The sequence below is a fragment of the Hyperoodon ampullatus genome (genome assembly GCF_949752795.1).
Source record: "Hyperoodon ampullatus genome assembly, chromosome: 2".
Classification (NCBI taxonomy): Eukaryota; Metazoa; Chordata; class Mammalia; order Artiodactyla; family Ziphiidae; genus Hyperoodon; species Hyperoodon ampullatus.
This window is the reverse complement of record NC_136915.1, coordinates 30,184,275-30,206,196: the sequence shown is the minus strand read 5'-3', so window position 1 is coordinate 30,206,196 and position 21,922 is coordinate 30,184,275. Positions and strand designations below refer to the sequence as shown.

At 43.5% G+C, this 21,922-nt stretch overlaps 1 protein-coding gene across 2 annotated transcripts; it reads right to left on the bottom strand.

Moving 5' to 3' along the window:
* Window positions 1-154: 154 nt before the first annotated feature.
* Window positions 155-20,899, bottom strand: THRAP3 (thyroid hormone receptor associated protein 3; the record flags this gene model as incomplete). Of its 2 annotated transcripts, none has more annotated exons than XM_079697462.1 (10): window positions 155-1,731; window positions 3,511-3,654; window positions 4,125-4,320; window positions 7,058-7,245; window positions 9,385-9,469; window positions 11,082-11,193; window positions 11,930-12,102; window positions 13,038-13,751; window positions 15,288-16,193; window positions 20,763-20,899. In XM_079697462.1, 10 exons carry the CDS (start codon window positions 20,897-20,899, stop codon window positions 1,510-1,512), a joined length of 2,877 nt encoding a protein of 958 aa, XP_079553588.1. In that variant the 3' UTR covers window positions 155-1,509. The 2 variants fall into 2 exon arrangements, with proteins under 2 accessions (XP_079553588.1, XP_079553589.1); XM_079697463.1 differs by having other exon boundaries at window positions 3,511-3,651.
* Window positions 20,900-21,922: the final 1,023 nt, after the last annotated feature.

Genomic DNA, 21,922 nt, shown 5'->3' with positions numbered 1-21,922 from the left:
AACAACCGAATGGGCTGGAAAGGATGGAGCTGAGCAACAGTCTGGGCCCAGCCCTCCCCCCAGACACCTGGTTTTTCAGGTTCCCTGAAGCTGCTATGGGAGACACCCCCCCAACACACACACTCAGGGTGACAATGACCAGAGCCCATTTACATCTGCCACTTCATTTATTTTTTTATTTGCAGGAGGAGTTGAAACAAATTTTAAGGGTATTTTCATTTTTTTTCCCTAAACATGAATCATTCAAGTAAAACCAACTTAACTATAGAAATGTAGCAAAGTAAGGGGAAAGTAGCATAACAACCCAAGAGGCAAAGGTTGGAGGGGGGGAAGAGGTGGGTGCAGTCCGCATATAACATATGCATAAATGCCATATGATTCACCTGCTCAGGACCGCCTCCCCAGAAGGCAAGCACAAGGACCCATTTTTAAGAGGATGTTTTCCCCCCAAACATCTGAGAATGTTTCAACTTAAAGCTTAAGGTTAAAAAAAGAAAAAGAAAAAAACAAAACAAAAAACCCCCACAAACCACCCAGCCATAACCACCTTCCTTAATCGATCATAGGAGTTTCTTTTCATTTTATAAAAAGATTAATAAAAAATATTGAAAAAATTATTTTCTCATCTTATATTTGTAAAGATAATAGAAGTCAGAAGTTTCTTAGAAAACAGACCAGAAACTGCCACATCCGGTTTCCACCCCTGTTGCTGAGAGGATCAGCAGGACTAGAAAGTTTGGGATACTGGAGCTGCTGGTGGAGAAGGGGAAGCCCAGCCCAGAAGAAATCAGAAAATATTGGGGGGGAGGGGAGGTGCGCACATGGGGTGTGGTTAGGAACAACACCATGTGATACATGGCTGCGCAGAAAAGGGGAACACAAGGTGGTCAGAAAGGCCTTGAACTCCTCCTCGACATACAAAACCAACTTTTACAAAGATCCAAGCAGTTTGGTCCCAAACTGAGGTGAACACTTCAATGTTTATTCACATGCTTTGTTTTCTCTTTTAAGAATCAAAGTTGCCCAAATTAAATCTTTCCGCTAATGTTACTATATATGCCTAAAAAGGGGGGGGGGGGGAGGGGCTTTTAAAATCAGGATAAGGGAGAAGAGATTGAAAATCGTCAAATTAGTCCTCTTAGCTCCAAATGAAATGAAATGAAGAATAAAACTGTTGGTTTCTAATAGGGAACAAACCAAAATCCAAGTATCGCTCTGCCCTCCCTACCCCAGCCCCCCCCCACACAGCAACAAATGAGAACCACACAGCTAAAGCCCAACGTGGTGTGTTCTGCTCAAGAGCTGGGCCTGACCCCAGGCCCCACAGCCGGCCTCTGTCCGGCGGGACACAGCGCCAGGGATGCTTTCGGCTGTAGTAGGAGTTCTGCATGGCTGGTGGGGGGCAGGGGTGGGATGTTCAGAATCTTCTCGAGGCTCCTCTGTTTAGCTCCTCACCAGCCATCTTCCCAGCGCCTCTCCCTTGGGCAGGGGCTCCCATCAAGGTGGCCTCTACTCAGCTGTAGGCTGTAAATTGTCCTTCTCTTCTCGGTTCTCTGTCCCACTCTCGTCATCTTCAATCTCCCCTTCCTCCCCACTGAACTTGTCGTGGGCCCATTTGGGGCTGGTGCTGGATTTCCGGAACATGAACCGGCCCCGACCCCGAGGAAAGGCTCCTCGGCCCCGGCCCCGGCTCACCCACTTCTCACTGCCCTCACCTTCACGGTCATCATGCTGAAAGGAAAGAAGACTGCCATCAGTGCCAGAGTGAACAAGAGCAGCCAGAACCCTCTCCTCTGAACCCACCCAAATGTGACTTTCTCAAATGAACCTATGCCCTGTCCCCCACTCTAAAAATGCTACTGATTCAGATCTAAGAGAATATTCAGTTGAGTTCCTTGAATTCTAAGGCAGTAGTTTAGGCATTATAATGATGATGATGATAAAATCTTCACTCAAAGACCTTTTCCTGCATTATCTCCTTTAATCCTCACATCTACGCTACCCTATTGTTATCACCCTCCACTACACAGATGCGAAAACAAGCAGAGGAACTTTAAGTAACTCCATATTATTTAGAACACTGTCTCTCAAAGGGTGGGTTTGAGAAAGCAAATCACCCCTAAATGTGAACCTATGATCTGAGTTGTCAGGAAGCTAAGAGATGAAGCAACACAGAACACACACATAGTTGGGACTCTAGCTCTCCCCAACACTCCCCCTCAGCCAAGAAGAGGCGGTGAGACCAAGGGAAAATGATCTGCTCATGGTCTCAGACCAGTTATTGGCAAAGGCAGGACCAGAACCCAGCCTCCTTGTATCCCTCCCCTCTTTAGTTTTATGCAAGGAGGCAGTGTGGCAGAGTAGAAAAAACAAAACCTACAATTCAAACAATCCCTGGTCAGATGATCACATGAGAAGAGAAGAAGGGATCCAATGAAAAAGAATGAATGACAAAGCATTTTGAAAAGCCACTGTTACCTCATCAGCCCCATGGCTTCAAAGAGTCTAAACCCTCCACCCACACAAGTAGTGCCTTAGGCCCCTGAGGGGTTAGCTCAGCTAAAGGGCCAGCTGCTTATTCACTAGCCTAAATGAATCAGGCTGGTAATGCTCCTTCAGGGGACAGATGGGGCAGGGAAAGGGGCTTTGTGTGGCCTTTAATCCTTCCCTTAAGCAACCCCACTCCAGTACCTATCCTGGGCCCAGGCAACATTTCCCTAGATATAGGTTCAAGGGTTCTCTAGGAGTCCCAAAGTAGCTACCAGCAGCCCTAGAAAAGTGAAGTTGGCTATGCACAGTAATTTACACAGCAACCTGTTTCCTAGCTTCCTGTTTCCATGCCAGTCCTCGGGGGTGATGAAGAGACTCAGCTGCAAGTTGACCTTGGTTACAACACTCAAGAGTCACGTCTGCTTGGATCTGAGCCTGCTGTTGAGCAAAGCCAAAAGAGCTCTCTCACTGGCCAGGTAATTCAGCTTAGAAGAGCCCTAACCTGAGAGGCAGAGAGGCTCAGATGGTGCCTGGCACCTGACAATGACCAACAGCTTAGAAGAGAGAAGCCCCAGTGGCGTTTCATTTTGGAGGCAGGTCCCCTTCCTCAAAAAGAGATCCTGAGCTGTCTTTCCTGTCAATCTTGTGCTGGGACAGGGTGGAACTGCAGCCTCAGGGGAAGGTTATGGTTCTATCCCTTGCATAAAGGCTGGAGGGAGGCTTAGGTTAGGGTGGGTGAGCAGTAAAACAACTTCACAGACTAAAAAGGCAAGAGCAACCTTTCCCGCTTACCCTGGAATCCATAAAACGTCTTAGATAACGCTCTCAAGGTCAGGACTACCTCTTTAGAGAAAACTCATCTTGCCAGCACTATGCCATCCCACAAGTATGCACGTACCCAGTGTAGCGCCTGCACACATATTTAATCACAGTTCTGCAAAGACCAATTAAGGCCTCAGTATCAGCTACTGTGTGTGCCAAAGGCCCCCTGGCCCTTCCTGGTTGTCCCCAGACACATACCAAGTAATACTTCTTGCTTTTGGGTGTGTACTCGGGGTCCCATTCTTCCTCCCGGTTTCTCTTTTGAAAATCGTTGTTGCTGCTGCTGCTGTTGTTACCAGAGTAGTTGCCTCTGCCCCAGCCTCTTCCTCTGGCTCGAAATTGCTGTGGCAATAAACGGGGGAAAGGAACAAAGGGACCATGTAAGGAATGGAGAAAAACAATTCCTTGCCTTCTATTCAAACACCTTTCTGGCACAAAACAGACAACTGTCCTCCAGTCAGTATGCTGGTCAACTGGTTTCTAGTCATTCCCTTTCCATTCATCTCAAGTCTACAGCCTAGACAGAGGACAAAATGGCATAAGGGCCTCCATACATACAGCAGGAGTCAAGACAAGTGAGGAAGTTCGGAAGAGAAGCCCTAAGAGACTTTCTGGCTAAGTGATTATGAACAGGAAAAAAACAAACAAAAACACTAAAAATGGAAAGCCTGGGAATTGGGAAACCACAGATTCTAGGGTCTTTAGACTGAATTACTTGTATCAAGGGCAACAAAATAAGTATTCTGATAAGGACATAATTAGAATTGGTGGGAGTAAGGGCTTAGAGAAAGGGAGAGGGGGCAGGGTCTTACAAAGGTCCCTCGAGCTCTGCCTCCTCTGTCACTTGGACCCACAAAGTCTTTGGTCCCCAGTCTTGATTTGTCAAAGCCCGTGGTACTCTCCTCTCTCTCCTCTGTCTCTTCAGTGTACTCTTCCGCTTTGTAGGAGTGGGATGACTGGGAGGAAGAGGATGATGACCTGGACCGGTCTCGCGCTCTCCGGTGCTTCCTTTGAAAATAGAAGAGGCAGGGAGATCAGTAAGCCTCTAGGGTACAGCCTTTGGCTGGGGGCTCATGGATAAGCAGCACAGGGCAATCAGGAGTGTGTCTGTGATGAAAACACTGAAAGCTAGTAACCTGAAAAACGAACTCACCCCCAACATACACACCCAGGGAACCTGGGGAGCTTCCTCCCAATTCTGTCAGTCATGCTGAGTGACATATCTATGTCCAAGCCTGTGATGAACATGGGACATACACAGAAGGAGCAACAAAACATAGTCTGTGGCCTCTGGCAGCTCAGCCTAATACATGTGCACGAATCAGAAAAGCAGAAGGAAACTAACACTGTATTGAAAGTCACGGAGTATCTGGTACCAGGACAGGCTTTATATATTACCATCTGTTTTAGCTTTACATTCGTTTTATTTCTCATAAGAAAAACACTACCTGTCTTGGGACAGTGCTCTTAAGACTGAAAAAACAAAGTACTTAAAAACTCTATACTGACACAGCAGGCATATAGTAAATGGCAATTATGATCATTCAGTATTATTTCCCTCTTTTTATAGCTAAGAATTGCAGGTGACAGAGCTGAGTAGGCCTGGATTCAAACCTGGCTCTGACTAATTATACCACTACTCCACAAACCACTTTCCAGTGAGCTCAAACAGCTTTTGTCATTAAGGACATGATCTGTCGAAACTCTTCCCAGAGTTATTTCCCATCCTTCCCTTCATCTGGGGGAAATTACAGACTAGGGACCCATCAGACTAATATGATGAGTCACGGTCTGTGGTCAACTGGTTTCTAGTTGGGGTCGGGGCCAGTCCTGCCATGTGGTGCTGGAGAAGGGCACCAACCACATCTAAGGTGGCAGAAAGGCTGGCTCCCAGGAGTAGAGAAGGACTGACAGGGAGAAGCCAGCCTGTGTCAGTAACCGATCACTGCCCTCCTCCAGTACGGAAAGTACCATGCAACCCCCCAGCCCACCCCCAAACATTCAAAAAGATCAAAGACTTAACATGTTTGAATCCTACTGGCGCCTTCTAGCATTTACTCTTAAAAAGGGGGAAATCTAAGTTATTGTCATAGGATTCTTATAACTCAAATGTTTGACTCCTAGAAATCAGTGTCGTTTCAAGAGGTTTTCAAACATAAGACTCCAAAAAGCCCCATATGAGTCCCAACACTGCCTTTTATTCGTTGTGTGATCTTGGGTGAGCCATTCTTCAGTCATATGAGAAAAAGTTCTTCTAAACTGAAGTGTGATATACAATGAAAAGTGACATAATTATCATTTTTCTCCTTGCCCCAGTCACAAAATACTACGGTTGCAAGAGACTTGGTCAAGGTTACACAACAAGTCAGAGGTAGAGGCATGTGTCCCAGGGAAAGAAATCAGGATCAGTCATCCAAGTCCAACCCTGAAATGCTTGAGGGGTTCTGCTCCCTTTCCACCAGTGACAGTGTTGAAGACTACTATAGGGCTTCCCTGGTGGCGCAGTGGTTGGGAATCTGCCTGCTAATGCAGGGGACACGGGTTCAAGCCCTGGTCTGGGAGGATCCCACATGCCGCGGAGCAACTAGGCCCGTGAGCCACAACTACTGAGCCTGCGCGTCTGGAGCTTGTGCTCCACAACAAGAGAGGCCGCGACAGTGAGAGGCCCGCGCACCGCGATGAAGAGTGGCCCCCGCTCGCTGCAACTAGAGAAAGCCCTTGCACAGAAATGAAGATCCAACACAGCCATAAATTAATTAATTAATTAATTAAAAAAAAAAAAAAAAGACTACTATACCCCCACCTCCATTCCCTGTTGAGGATTATCAGATTTTTATCTGTGGGCAGCCCTGAAAGCTGCTAAGGCTCATAATGTGTAAGTAACTGAGTGGAAGGGTAGACAAAGTGGAACAGAAGATCTGAGTTTTGATGTCAGTTGGTACTGTGCGATCTTAGACAAATCGTTCTGAGCTTGCTTCTTTATCTTTCAAATGGGCAAAACAGGTAGCTACTAACTATCCAACTTATCTCAAATGACTGTTATCAGAAAATGGATACGAAAGTGCTTGCCAGCTAAAGTTCAGAAACACAGAAGTGGTGTAGCTTCTTACAGGAAGGTGTGGGGTTTCAATTGTGCTACCTTTAATGAGACATGATTGAAAAGTCATGGAACATTCAAAAATGTAAATAGAGACAAGACCTTCGCATAAATGCTGCCTTATGAAGTTGAACAATGCTACCTTTGTTTAAAGAATATTTGTAACACCTCTCTTAGAAGTGTCTGTGAAACCAGTTTAAAAGGCATTTAAGATCAACAATCTTGTCCTATCTAGTTCCACCCTGTTTCTCTGACCAAACAGTATTATTACCTGACAACAACTTTGAGCCATTTCTAAAACATAACCTTCCCAAGATTTGTGATGAGAAAGGACATGTCAAAGAACATGGCCAAAACAAATGCAAAAGGAATTCCCCTATGATTTTCCACACTGTCCCTAGAGCCAAATTAACTGCCCATCTCCCAGGAGGCCTCCTTTAGACAAGGATCATGCCTACTTTCATGCTGAAGTTCTATTTTCAATCTAGGGACCTTAATTGACAGTTAAAAAAAAGAAACCGTACATGTGGCCATCGTTCCTAACCCCAAGTTCTCTGGCTTGGAGGGTCTGCCATATAGCCTAATGGTGGGCAGACAAAGAAATCCACTCAGGAGTCTGAATGAGGTGACAGACAGGGGCTTACGTACTTCTGCTTCTTTGATCCTTTATGAGTTTTCTCAGTTTTCTCAGCTGATCTTTCCCTCGAGTGGCTTGAGTCTCGGGAATCCACTGATTCTCTTGATTTACCTCGTTTAAGATCTCTCTCTTTATGTTTTTTACGACGTTCGATATCAAGGCGGAGATCAACAGGATCATCTTTGTATTTTCCCTCAGCCTGCCAAAAGAGAAATCAAAATTTAGGTTTTGGGGATTCAGGGCTACCAACTCAACCACCCCACGAGCTGTGGCTTCCACTCCACTGGAGTGGTGCAGAGGAAGCACTGGGAATGTGAGGCACCTCGCCCAAGCTCAGGAGGGATACAGGATGGTCCACAGAAGTCACTTCATGAGGATCCCTACAGAGCCCAAACCAGTTCTCTAAAATAATGATGATGACCTTCTGCATATGCTACACACACACGTACACGCACCTCACTTTGCTGTTTCCCTCTGTGGCCCAGTAAAGACTGGCTAGCCGACAAGTTGAGAAGGCCAAAATCAACTCTGGAAGGTGTTGGTTAGGCTGGCTCAGGCTTAGTCACCACCAAGAATGGAAATGCTGTTATCTTCCCCTACCTACACTGTGGCAGCTGCCCTGGGCCTATCCTCTACTTGGAATTCTCTCTCAGTACTGAGTCCAATGACAGACAGTGGGAGACTCAATCAGCCTTCCAAAATGTTTAGTTGTATTAAATTTCTCTAGAAAAGGCATATCAAAACCCATAACGAATTCATAATGTGGCAATACCAAGTCAAAGTTTATTTTTAAAAAAAGGAAGGGAGGGAGGGAGGGAGGAAGGAAGGAAGAAAAGAGAAAAAGAAAACCTCTTTTGCTAACTTTCTAGGAAGTGTAACCTATCAGGGTATGTATGTTGCAGATACAGCATGAGCCCAGCAATAACAGTGGCCTTCTACCCCAAACTATCATGCCACGGGCTTTCAACAGCTCTTTAGAATCTCAGCGAGCAGAGGTGCAATGTGGTTTCAGGCACATTATACACTAAGATTTGTCTCATGGAAGTAAAACCTCCCTAGGGACTTCCCTGGAGGTCCAGTGGTTAAGACTCCATGCTTTCACTGCTGAGGGCCCAGGTTCAATCCCTGGGTTCAGGAACTAAGATCCCACAAGCTGCACAGTGCAGCCAAAAAAAAAAAAACCGCAACAAAAAACTCCCTAAGAAGAGGAAGCGATGAGTAGTTCACTTAGCATTAACGTTTTACTTATACAAACAACTAAGCTTTTTGTTGAAATAATTTAATTAACAGGAGTGGTAGGTAGTAAGTTGGTTTATTTTATCACATGGTTTTCTTTTGACAGAGGGAATGGGGCCTCTGTACCCTCCAAAGACAAAAAAAGAGAGAAGAAAAACGCAGCTGCAGCTCCCTTAGGCAGTGCCCACAGCACCTCTTATGAGTAGGCTATGTGGGGCAGAGAGGACGGAATCTCTTCTGATGTTTCAAAACCTTGCATTTCACATGGTTAGTGCCAAGCCGGTGGGTACTTGGAGAAAAAAGAAAAGGGGGATGGGAGAGAAGAGAGATTGTGCAAGAGTGCCTCTCATTACATTCAACCAACAAGACAAATTTACTTGGAAAACTTGAAAATTACTATTTTTAGAAAAGGTTTCAGCAGCATCGGAAGAGCCACCTCTAATTTTAAATTACAACTCTATATGGGAATGGTGGTCAAGAAATACTAAGATTTTTAAGAACCCAAATCTAGTACCTCATAGTAAAAGACTGCACACAAGCTTTAACCTCTTAATAACAGTGTTTACGTGCACATCATTACAAATGTAGCTGGGCTATCAAAGCAATGCTTAGCTTTAAAGTAACAGTAATCGACAGATGATAGATATGGTACAATGTTAGAAAAAAATCTGGACTAGCTGCTTAAAACAGTCTACTAAGTTAAGATATGAATATTTCACTCTTCTCTGACATGCATGTCTTTTTGAAATCATGGTTGGAAATAGTGCATGTATATAGTTGATTTGATAATACTTACAAGCAGAAAAATATCACAAAAAGTTTCTTCTCTCATCATGGGCACTTGTTCCAAAACTCCTCTCTTTTTTTTCTCAAGCTCACCTCAATAGACTTTGGGGTCATTTACCATATTCTAACCACTTCACAAAGGTTGTTGATACATTTAATAAAAATTAACCCTTTGTAGTTCATTTTTAGAATTATGCCCATCCTTAAAAGAAAAACACAAACTTAAGTAGAGAGTAATTTAAACAAACACATTTCTGTCAAGTTCATGCCCAACGCACTCATTTTGTTGGAATTACTGATCAAAGCAACAGTTCACCTTGTAGCCAGGTTCCCGGGGACTTTTCATTTCGTCATGAGCCAAACCATGTTTTCTGAATGTACTGGGGGAAATGTCTATCCTCCTAAAATTGAAAACACAAAAATTGTTTAACATTCCATAGTGTGAATATAGCACCTCAGTTCGTAAGTAGAGTGGTGCAAATCATAGGCATTCCTTTTTATTACACTTCTGTTGTTTGCTTATATACTTACACTCTCCCATAGATGTGCATGCGTATGTGTGCATGCACAACACATACACACACACTCTCCCTCCCTCCCTCCCTCCCTCCCTCTCTCTCTCTCTCTCTCCCAACTTTCCAAACTCAAACAGAAAAAAACATCTTATTCCACCCAGTACCGTTACAGCCAGGAAAACAGACTCACCTACAGCCGTGCCTATAATTTCAAATTCACATCAAGATTATCTATGCCCTGCTAACTTCAAAAAGCAGTTTTCATCTTGGGAATTAAAATATAATGGCCCTTGGGACTTCCCTGGTGGCGCAGTGGATAAGAATCCACCTGCCAATGCAGGGTACACGGGTCCGATCCCTGGTCCGGGAAGATCCCACATGCCATGAAGCAACTAAGCCCATGCACCACAACAACTGAGCCTGCGCTCTAGAGCCCGTGAGCCACAACTACTGAAGCCCGCGTGCTTAGAGCCCGTGTTCCGCAACAACAGAAACCACTGCTCAAGGAGAAGCCTGCGCACTGAAGTGAAGAGTAGCCCCCGCTCGCCAAAAGTAGAAAAAGCCCGCGCGCAGCAAAGACCCAACGCAGCCAAAAAAAAATATTTTCATATTTAAAAAAATACAATAAAAATAAATACAATAAAATAAAATATAATGGCCCATTATTCACCAATAGGATGAGGTCTAAGTGAGAAACAACTGTCTGGCATGACATAAATCCCAAAAGACCCTAAATCCAAGACTGTTGTGCAAACATGGTCCTCCTACCTACTGCAAAGGTTCAAGAGCTGACTGTTAAATACTTAAAGACCAACTTTGTTTCTAGACAAAGTCCCTATATGCTGAATGAATAGTCTCCAAAACCGAATGTTTAAACCTCTGGGCTTTTAAACCCTTTGACATAATCCTATAAGCTCTCCCACCTCCAGCCCCCACCTGCTGAAAATTCTTCCAAAGGAAGGACTAATATATGAAATACATGGGTTGCTTAAAGAAACAATATCTAGGGCTTCCCTGGTGGCGCAGTGGTTGAGAGTCCACCTGCCGATGCAGGAGACACAGGTTCGTGCGCCAGTCCGGGAAGATCCCACATGCCGCGGAGCGGCTGGGCCCGTGAGCCATGGCCGCTGAGCCTGCGCTCCGCAACGCGAGAGGCCACAGCAGTGAGAGGCCCGCGTACCGCAAAAAAAAAAAAAAAAAAACACATCTACTCTATGTAAAGAAAGCTCACAGTGATCTTGGGTTACTGTCTGCCAGCTCCCAAGAATACAAGGGTTCATTTATACCAAAAGGGCTGTTTTCCTCAGGCCCAAAGTGAGAAACTTATAGTCATCAAAGCATACCCTTTCCACTACAAACCACCACTATCCTAGAGCCTGGAGGGCGTTACCTTAAATTCTGCTGATAATGCAACTAACAAGTTGCAAAAACAAGACAAGTTTATTATCTGATGAGCAGACTTTTATGACCGCCTCTAGTGTAAGGCTGAGGTCCTCACCTGTGAATCTCTGGGCTTTTCTTGTTTTTAGCTGCCTCCTGCTCGGTTCCTCTCTTTAGGTATTTAGTAAAGCGTTCATGCAATGTCATTCCCGAGGACCCAAAGTGATGCTCTGTGGGGAGTCAAAGAAAAACATATCAGGCTATCAAAGGCACACCCAACATTCAACTCGTGTGCATGGACCTGCAACCACAGAGATGTGACTAAAGTAGTCAAGTCCATATAAAAAACATATTAGGAAGAAGAAGGAAAAATAGCTGGTTCAGACAAAATCCAATGTCTGATTTCCACTGTAGGACATGGATACAAAGAGAGAAACTAGAGCTTACTATCCTTTGATTCAGAACACCAGCTCCTGCTTGAGTTCCAATTTCAGATAGAACCTGTAACTGGCCCAAACCCAGCTTCTACATCACATTCCCCAGCCTGTCCACCTCCATTTGCCCAGGAGATGGCAAAATAATGTGGGGAAGATATCCATACCCCAAGATCTACAAGAAGCCTCTAGAGGATTCTACCTACTAGACAGGAAAAGACAGAGGGGCTGGGAAAGCCACCTTTCATACCTCCTTTTCAAGCAATTTAAACCTTCACATGAAGGATTTTACCTATTCTCATGATCATAGGTTACCACTAGCATTTCATAATGTTCAGCTCTGTAATTAAAAAAATGGAAACTTCTCCCTGGAAGAAATTTCCTTCAAGCTAGCCCCTAGCTTCAAAGGCCCCTATCAATGAGATAAAGATCCCTGATAGACTCCCTCATTCCCCCACTCATCCTTCTGCTTGTTAGAGAGGAAGCTAAGCACGTGGAAAGGGAGCCTGAGCAGGCTGGCGTCTGCACTCACCTTTAACATGGTGAACGATGGTCACTATATGCTGGGCAAACAGTTCTGAAGGGCTCCGCTGAGACTGAGCTGACTGTATGTGCTGGAAAATGGATCGAAATTCCTGTTCCTTTTTGTTGCTATGAACTAGATCCCGACAAAGCTTTCGTTCCTGAGCCAATAAGCCACTGGGTCTGAAAAAGAAACACAGGGAGGCCCAATGTAACAAGATATACAGAAAGTCAGAACGTTTAAATCCTGAAAATGAAAAGCGTGCTTTAAAAGAGTTAAATTTATCTGTAAAGTTCTTTTAATTCCTACCAAAGTAAAAAGTAAGCTCAATGCACCGTAACTATGGAAAAAGGCATCCAAGCTCTCTCTCTTCCCTTTTCCCTGTTGGAATTTAATAGGAACAAATGGGTAGGATGAAGCATTAAACCTCAGTGATTCTGTTCTGGGGGTCTCTGCTAGTTTTAACAAATAACAAACAGGAAGGTGTTTTAAAAGACCAACTAGTTTGGCCACCCAGGGCCACTCAGTGAAGCGACACAATGCAGCAAGAGTGGGATGTGGCTAGAATGCTGTTCAGGAGACTTCCAACTGGCTTTGCAGTTTTTACACCACATAAAAAGCAGCCTGGGCCTCATCACTCTTTCCTGAAGTTCTCCTGCCCCCAGCCCCAACTTTAAAACTGTTACATTATTTCATGAAGACCTGTAATAATAGATATTGTGACTTAGCTAAGAATGGAAAAATGGACCCTGCATGGCTCCACAGGCAAAAGACATCTCAAGCACATTTAGGAAGGCAACAGGACGGGGGTGGAATGGGGCCGGCAGGGGGGCTTACAATGTGATGAATAGAGTGCAAGAGAGAAGCAGAGGGGACCCAGCATCAAAAAAGCCAGTCACTATAGTCTAAAAAGATGCTTCACCACTATGATACTGCCCCCAACATATAACTGCTCAGTGATGCACACTTCTCCACTGAAAACAGAGACACGAAGGTATCCACACTGAAAATGAGACAGCGGGGAAATACATGAGGGGCCTGTCCTCGTTCCAGAATGACCTCGGGGAGAAAGGTTAGGCTACTAAAGCCCTGAGGGTCAAGATGGACTACAGCTCACCTGGCAAGGTCCTCATCAAAAGAGTCCATCCGGACATTGACCTGGGCCTCTCGAGTAATGGAAAAGGAAGACTTCCCCGTGGAAAAGTCTCCTTTGGCTCCTAGCTTCTCTCGGCTCTCAGAGGTCTTTCTCGGGGGAGGTGATGAGCTTTTCTCCTGGACTGCTTTGTAAGCAGTCACTCGGAAATTTTTTTCAGGCACAAATCCCCTGTGCCCACTTTCGGTTCTCTTGGGTCCTCCCCGTTCCTCCTTTTTGGATCTCTCTGAGAAAGACTCTTCCTCCAACTCCTCCGTTTTTCTTTGCTTTTCCTTCCCTAGAGGTGCGTACATCAGGCCCTCCCATTTGCCTGACTTTTCCTCCTCCTGGTTTTTGTTTGCACCTGCTACAACTTTCGACATGAATTTGGGTTCATCATCAAACTCAGATTCCTTCCTTCCTTTACCCTTGTCTTTATCTTGATCATCCATCTCCTCCTTGTGGAAGTCAGCCATCTTCTTCTCAAAGTCATCTCGGAGCTTATACCTTTTAGGAGACTGGCTACCCCGAAAAGGCTTCTCAGTATCAGTTTTGGGAGCAAATGGATCAGATTTCATTTTTGTATCACCCAAGCCCACATCAGAGAAGCTCCCTTTCTCTTTCATTTTCTCTTTATCAGTATTTGTTTGTTTCTGTTCCTTATCCTTTCCATTCTCTGTCTTCTGCTCATCTAGATACCTAGTTATGAAAACACAAGGGAGACACACAAGAAGTTTCTTAAGCAACTTGATCTAAAATAAACTAGCACCATGTGCGTACGGTCTTAGGTTTTTGCTTCTCTAACAAGCATGTCTTGTGGATTCCAGTGTTACGAAAGGAGTCTTGGTTACCTTCTATTAATTTCTAAAAAACTGCTCTTCACAGATCTATGAACTTGGCATTTAAGAGAAAACTATATGGTCTATGGAGTTGTATACTATAAAAACAAACAAAAAGAAAATAGCAAAGGCAATTTTTAGGATACTGAAAAACAAAAACCTACTTACCTGTAAGTGGTCTAGGAAAAAAAAAATTTAAGGTCTTATCCGACCTTCACTCAGTCACTTAAAATCTGCTTTCAGCAAAGTTAACATAGAATGTTCAACCTTGGACTGTTTTGCTTTTATACAACTCACATTTGGAAATACAAGTCTCAAAAGAGACTTCAAATTTGCTTCAAGTCACCTAGAAGATCTAAGTATGAATATACTGCAAACACAAATAAAAACAGAATACATGTTAATTGGGGGAGGGGGCAAAAACCATCCTACTCATTCTTATGGAAAAGCAGAGCTCATGCCCAAGTGTTCTAATGAGATTCACAGTCCTGGCAAGGAACAAAACTTGTATTTCAAAGCAGACTTACTGAAAGCTGCAAAGTACAGATTCTGAACGTCTCATTTGTACCATGAATGGAAAAAGTCTGATGTTACAGTTGCATTAATATGGCAAAAAAGAACCAAAGGACAGCAGGGCAGCAAAGAATATGCTAATAAAAGGAAAAGGTGGGGGCAGGAGGGGAACCACCTGCTCTGTAAGGCCCTCTTAACAACCTGGTCCCAATACAAATTCCCTGTATGTCTCTGCCACCCCAATCCATCCAACCACATAAAAAAGATTCAAGTTCCAACTCAGCGTGTCCCCCAGGGTAGAAAGACAGAGACACTGATACGTCCTCTCCTAATACACAGCCTGGTTGGCTTCTACTGGGACATACACCCACTTTGTGATTTTAAAACAAGGTCTTCCTGGACTAAGCCTTGGACTTCCCCATTCTGCCCAGTCTCCTCAACTGGAGGGTGTGAGGGTGGGAGGGTACAGCTCTTCACCATGATGGACTGACGCAGATCGATCACAGGAGATGGTGGGTCCTAGAGGGTCTAACAGCTCCAACAGCCATTTATTTTGGTAAAGACCACATTTTTTGATGGCTGACCCACAGATCTCTACTGTTCTCTAGCTTATACTGGTAGAATCCAAAGCAAACTTTAAATGTGAAAACATCATTGCAGAGTAGTCTAAAGAAACTTTATGCTGCAATACAAGTTCAGAAAGGCAGGAAAACTAGAGTTAAGCTAAAGGTTTCCTGGGGTGATGCTTTAAAGTTTGCTAAATGAAAAGTTAAGGAAATGGGATTACCTTATTACCATTAATCAGAGCTCTACAGATCACATTACAACTAAACTGCCAGCTGGTGAGATAAAAACAACCAGACAGGGGAAACAAGATACTTGCCTCTTTGTATAGGCTGCTCCGCCTGGAGCAGCAGCCTCCTCTTTCTGAGATGAGCCATATGTGGAGCCAGTGGCCGGTGGACTCTTACCCACGGGGCTCTTTTTGGATGGACTCAAGGACCCCGAGCCATGGTCAAACTGACCTTGGTGTGTCCCAGCCTGGTACCCAGCACCACTCTGCAGAGCTGAGCCCATCTGGGATGTGCTGGAAAGCGGAGGGCTAGGTTTGGGCACAGGGCTAGGACGAGGAGACCGCCTCCTCACCACCACAGACTGGAGGGGGCTTTTGAGAGCCGGGCTTCGCTCCCGAGGACTCAGCTCAGACACGGCTGAGGCCCGTGATGCAGAACCAGCACTGTATGTGCTGGCATCTGGCCATGGCTTTGAGCTCTCAGACGCTTTTGTGTCTTGAGAGGTGCCTCCAGAGAACGGCTGCTCCTTGGCCTCATCTCCCTGGTTATCCCCGGCAGCCTGAGACGGCCGGCTATCCTTGGAAGAAGACTTTTTCTCCTTTGCAGACTTGCGCTTAGAAGATTCAACTCGGCTGTGGTTGGAGGAAGAACGAGAGGATGAGGAACGCCTTGACCTGTCAGAGGAAGACTTATCGGAGTTTCTAGAATGGCTCCTGGACCTTGGTGAAGGGGACCTTCTCTTTGGGGACCGGGATCGGGAACGGCCCCGACGAGGACTGTATGCCTGCCGATAATTCTGCCAATTTGAGCGGTAGTTTCCATAGCCTCCTCGGTTATACTGGCCCCACGGATAAAAGCCTCTGTTGCGCCCACGGAAATAATAGGGCCTTCTATAGCCTCTGTTGTGACCTCGGAAATCCCGATTCTGATATACTCTTGGGTGATTTCTCTCTCTGTTATGAGCTGGAGAATATGATCTGGAACGAGACCTAGAACTGAAAGAGGGGCAGGGGAAGGAAGAAATGTTTGAATTTTTGACACAAGCATTTTTACTCAAGAAAAACCTGCCAACAAAGAGGTAAATCCCTCTTCTTATGTATCATTTAATTACAGTTGTTTTCAAACAAAAGGTACAAACCTAAATAATTAATTCTACTCTTATGACCACATTAAGTACAAAAATAAAGAATCACTAACAAATGAGACACTGAGATGCTTCATTAATACTGTAGCACATTCTAAATGGAGATGTATTTCTATAGTGACTGAGAGAATATAAAAATGTTCCTAATGTAGTAAACTAAACAAACACCATTTTAATATAGTATACTAATTGCTAAGAGTTCCACAGGCACAGAGGATTTTACAGGTAGGTCCCTGGGTCACTGGAGGTGATCCCTGCATGCTGTGGTACCCAGACAGGTAACTATTCAGATCCTCTGGCCCCACACTGCTTACTCCCCATCCTATCCAACTCTCTCTGTCTGTGCAGGGCTAATTTCTTAGCTTCCACTAAGACTTGGGGTTGTATAAAAAAAGTTACAACAGGGGCTTCCCTGGTGGCGCAGTGGTTGAGAGTCCGCCTGCCGATGCAGGGGACGTGGGTTCGTGCCCTGGTCCGGGAGGATCCCACATGCCGGCTAGGCCCGTGAGCCATGGCTGCTGAGCCTGCGCGTCTGGAGCCTGTGCTCCGCGACGGGAGAGGCCACAACAGTGAGAGGCCCGCGTACCGCAAAAAAAAAAAAAATCCTGATCATAAAAAAAGTTACAACAGGTCTAAACCAAAGAATGCTTAAATAGGGACTTAGAGAACTCATCTGTTCAAAGCTTAAAAGAATTTTAACTGAAATCAGATCAGCAAAACATACAAATATTGTTTTTTGTTTTTTTTAAAACTGGGAATCTGGAAATGGTCTCATTATCTAGGTCAAGTTTCTGTGGCTGAACTACAAGGTCTTACCCAGGTGCCACAAGAGGGCACCATGTGACCATAAGACACCGAAACACACAAGAGGGTGGCAAAGAGGAACTACAAAAACAGTCCCACACTTGCCCATCTTTAAGGTCAACCTAAAGCCTAGTGTTGTTCTTCTTCATTTAACAATACAGAACTCTAATTTAGCAAAGGTACATTTCCAGACCGGTGGGGATTCAACAGTAACATAACTCTGTAAAAATTACATGTTCACAAATGGCAGGCTTGTCAATGACAGGGAGCTGTTTCCATCAAAAAGCCAAAAACTGTATTTGTTGGTGTGGAAAATCCAGTGGTGTTCTTTGATACCACTTGTCGTGTCAACTATGATATAGAGCATTAATTAGTCACTACTCCTAAGTAGTTAACTAGAAATATGTAAAATTACTAGAAAACTCCAAAAATATTTTCCTTACATATGTAATAAAAACCCTTCAGTTCATAAGCAGGGCTTCTCATATCAGACCTAACTGGAAACAGATGCAAATGTGACAGGTTTTAACAACTAAACAGAATGTTATTTTTAGAAAGAAACTTACACTTAGAAGATAAAGTGGGATTGGTTTCCCACTACTTACTACCCACCACGCTCAGGTTCTTTATCTACTCCAAGAACAACAGGAACCAGTGAAGATGCAGCATAGTGATGGTTGTTAATGGTTGCTATTTAAGTACAATTTAAAAAAACAAACTTACCTTTCACACTTTTCATTCGAAAATAGAACAATATAAGAAAGAAGGGAGAGGCAGATGCAGCTATGAAACTGAATATGACCCAATTTAATGGCTGTACTTCAGGGAGGTGATGCACCACCAGCACTAAGGAGGGTTTTATTCATGTTCCCATCCTCAGAGGCTACTGCTGCTTCTGTCACCAATTACTAGTGAGGGCCCTGCGTCATACTGCATCCAAAACCCGCAGTCACTGCACAGATGCAGGAATATGAGTCTCTGCAGATTGCAAATTAATTTATTTATGAGAAGTCATTTAAAAGGATACAACAGTCTGTGAAATACAAGGAAACAACCAATTTTCTCCAATTCTGTAGAACTCAGCAGTTAAGTTAATTTAAAGGCATGGTTTCTCAAACTCTCTGGACAGTATACTTTCCTTGTAGGAGAGGGAAAACAAAAGAAAAAAATCACGAAACAGATAAGCCAGAATTAAAAATTGAACATCCAGTGGCAAATTTATCTGTTTCTAAAAAACAGAGAAGTCAGACTTGAATCAAATATAAAAACATGTTTTCTAGTGGAGATATTCCTCCAAAATAATCTTCCAGGTATTAGCACAGCACATGGAGTGGCTCTAGACCTACCCCAGCACATATTGCCTGCGTAAGATATCTTTCCCTCATTTGCCAAGTTGATGACCATGCCAAATGATCTGTAGAATAAGGAGAAGCAATCTGTCCAGACAGATCCGCCCAGAACTCCAGCTATCACAAATACTTCAGAGCTGGTTAACATTTTTCAATTTGGGTTATGTCAGTTCAATTTCTCTCTCAGTTTTGGTTGTACAGCCTCTTCTTTTTGAACCAATTATTTAGTTTCCATTTACTAGATTAAGTTTTAAAGAACCAAATGAGCTGAAACTGAGATTTAAGCAAACCAGATCAAAGACTCTGGGTGCAAGGTAGGAGTTTACTAAGAGTCTCTGCTCGGTCCAATGGCCTTGATAGCAACTTCCTGGAGTAGATATATTTAGTGGACTTTCCCTCATTTTGGGGGGTTGGGGGGTGGGGGTGGGGTTTGAGAAGATAAAAGAGAATTTTACTTACATACAGACTCTGACACAATTGGGCAACAGAGAGACTACCTAGCACAGGCCTCAAACAAAGTTTGGTATAAAAATGTGTGCCCAAGAAACATGGGAGAGAAAAATAAAGTTAGGATTGGTTACCCTCAAGGTCTAATGTTATCTTAAAAAAGAAAAAAAAAATGGAGTGTTTTTGAGTGAGAGACTCAAAGTTTATAACTTCCTGTTCTACACTATATGGGAGTCATTAACATTTATGCACACCTATTTTTTGTTCAATCTCTGCTCTGAAATTAATTTTCAGACAGGCTTCTCACAGATTCCACGTAAGAATTAACTTATTCTTGGGCTTCCCTGGTGGTGCTGTGGTTAAGAATCCACCTGCCAATGCAGGGGACACGGGTTCCAGCCCTGGTCCAGGAAGATCCCACATGTCGTGGCGCAACGAAGCCTGTGCGCCACAACTACTGGGCCTGTGCTCTAGAGCCCGCGAACCACAACTACTGAACCCACATGCCACAACTACTGAAGCCCGCATGCCTAGAGCCCGTGGTCCGCAACAGGAGAAGCCACCACAATGAGAAGCCCACACGCCGCAAGGAGGAGTAGCCCCTGCTCGCTACAACTAGAGAAAGCCCGCACACAGCAATGAAGACCCAACACAGCCAAAAATAATAAATAAATAAAAATAAATAAATGTATTAAAAAAAGAATTAACTTATTCTTGTTGGGAGGGTGGGGGTGGGGGGGAAGCCTACCAACCATTTGTTTATAGACTCTTTTAGAAGTAGGACTATGGAAACCATCAAGAATAAAGATTAATAACAACTATTCCTGAGTTTACTTTAAACTGCATAATTCATTTAAGAGAAGGGCTCTAGATACTCATCTAAAATAATCAGCAGGGGCGCCAAGTGGTAAAACTGAGAAATTGTCTCCTTGCCTACTGCAGCTCTGACAAAAAGAATGAAATTGTACAAAGATCCCCTTTTGGTATTTAAACATTTAGATACATCAATATTTCTCTAATACACATATAGAAACTTATATTTACTAACAGGTTCTTATCTACTCACAAAAGAAAGTTTTAAAGAATGAAAAACCGAACTCATAACACAACAAAAGAGGAAAGATGCTGGAAGTTTGGCATTATATTCCAAGACATAGCTGAAATAGGAAATAATCCAACTAAAGGTGTAGAAATTGACTAAATTAAAGAATACTAGCAATAAATTCAAAAGAATTATTTGCACATTTACTAAGGCAAAGTGATGTCTACAATAGTGATTTTTAGGCAGTTGCAAGATGTGTTTTACTAAATAGATGCAGCTTGTTAGTAGTTGGCGTATCAGGTATATATATACAAAGGACTCCTGATTAAGTTTTTTAAGGTTTAATTATTTTAGTGAGTTAAGGTTTCTTTTCCTTGCAATGTTGATCATACTATTAATCCTCTTAGCTATCCTTTCTTTGCTGATGATGCAAATAAACCTTGATCCAAGCCTCCAAAAATAATCTGAAAAATAATCAGGTGTAGAGGTTTGAAGCAAGTAGCTTAAATAAAAATAAAATGCTCTTTCTTCCACAGTGGATGAAAAACAGTTATGTGCTGGCAGGAAAGAAAAGGAATTAGGCCAACAGCATGGCAATCAAAGATGATTTGAAATTGTAACATTTGAAGAGATCTGGAATATCTTACGGCCCAACACTCCACCTCAAGCCAACCCCGCACCTCCATGTGACACTCACAGAAAGGGTCAAACAAAAGATCTTCAGAGACCTATACTGACCAATCAATGATTATCTCATTATACAATCACACCCCCTTACCTCAGCCTGCGTTTCCTTGAACGAGAGACAGACCGACTTCTGGACCGAGACTTCGAAAACGAACGAGAACGAGATCTTGATGCAGATCTTGATCGAGAAGAGCGAGATCCAGACTTAGATTTGTTTGTTTTTGACATCTCTAAAGAGAGGGTCGCTTTTCAATTACACCTAATGTAAGAAAATAGAATCAAACAAATGAGTGAGCCCCTTTGCAAATGAGTGAGTCCCTTGAACTTCCATGAACACTTAGAAACAAACAAAAAAAGATGAAATGACTGTTAAAACCAAACCAAACAAAACACCCTTTGCCCTTTTACCAAGGGGGATTTCTAAGCAGTACAATTCCCAACATACCAACCCACAGCAGCAAATGGAAAACCTGACCTGTAACTCTAACTGGGGAACACCATGAAACACAGACAAAAATGAGGAGAGCTATCGATAACCTGGGGCACACAGTCTTTTCTCAATAAGCAGACAAGTTTTGCAAACTAAGTTAACTGTTAATAAAAGTATTGAGGGCTTCCCCGGTGGCACAGTGGTTGAAGAGTCCACCTGCCGATGCAGGGGACACAGGTTCGTGCCCTGGTCCGGGAGGATCCCACATGCCGCGGAGCGGCTAGGCCTGTGAGCCATGGCCGCTGAGCCTGCACGTCCGGAGCCTGTGCTCCACAACAGGAGAGGGCACGACAGTGAGAGGCCCACGTACCGCTAGCTAGCTAGCTAGCTGAATGAATGAATGAATGAATGAATGAATGAATGAATAAATATAAATAAATAAATAAATAAATAATAAAAAATATAAATGAATGAATGAACTGAGATGACCTGAGACAGGCTTCCCAGTCCTCACAGAAGAAACTCTATGCAATGACATCTTGGTTATAGAGTTTGTGGCACATCTTACCATTTCCCTACTTCCTGGACCCTGAATCCATGAGGCATATCCTTAATATTTACTTCAAAGGAAAAGGTTTAAAGTGTGAGAGATTCCGTAATCTCCTTTACACCTACAATTATGTATTACACCTATAATTATAATCATACATCTGCTCATTACATCTATAGTTATATCTTTCCATTTTGTATTTTTCTAATTTTTATCTTCTTTTTTATCAGTATTACCAAGTACCTATGTATATTATTTATCTTAGCAAAGA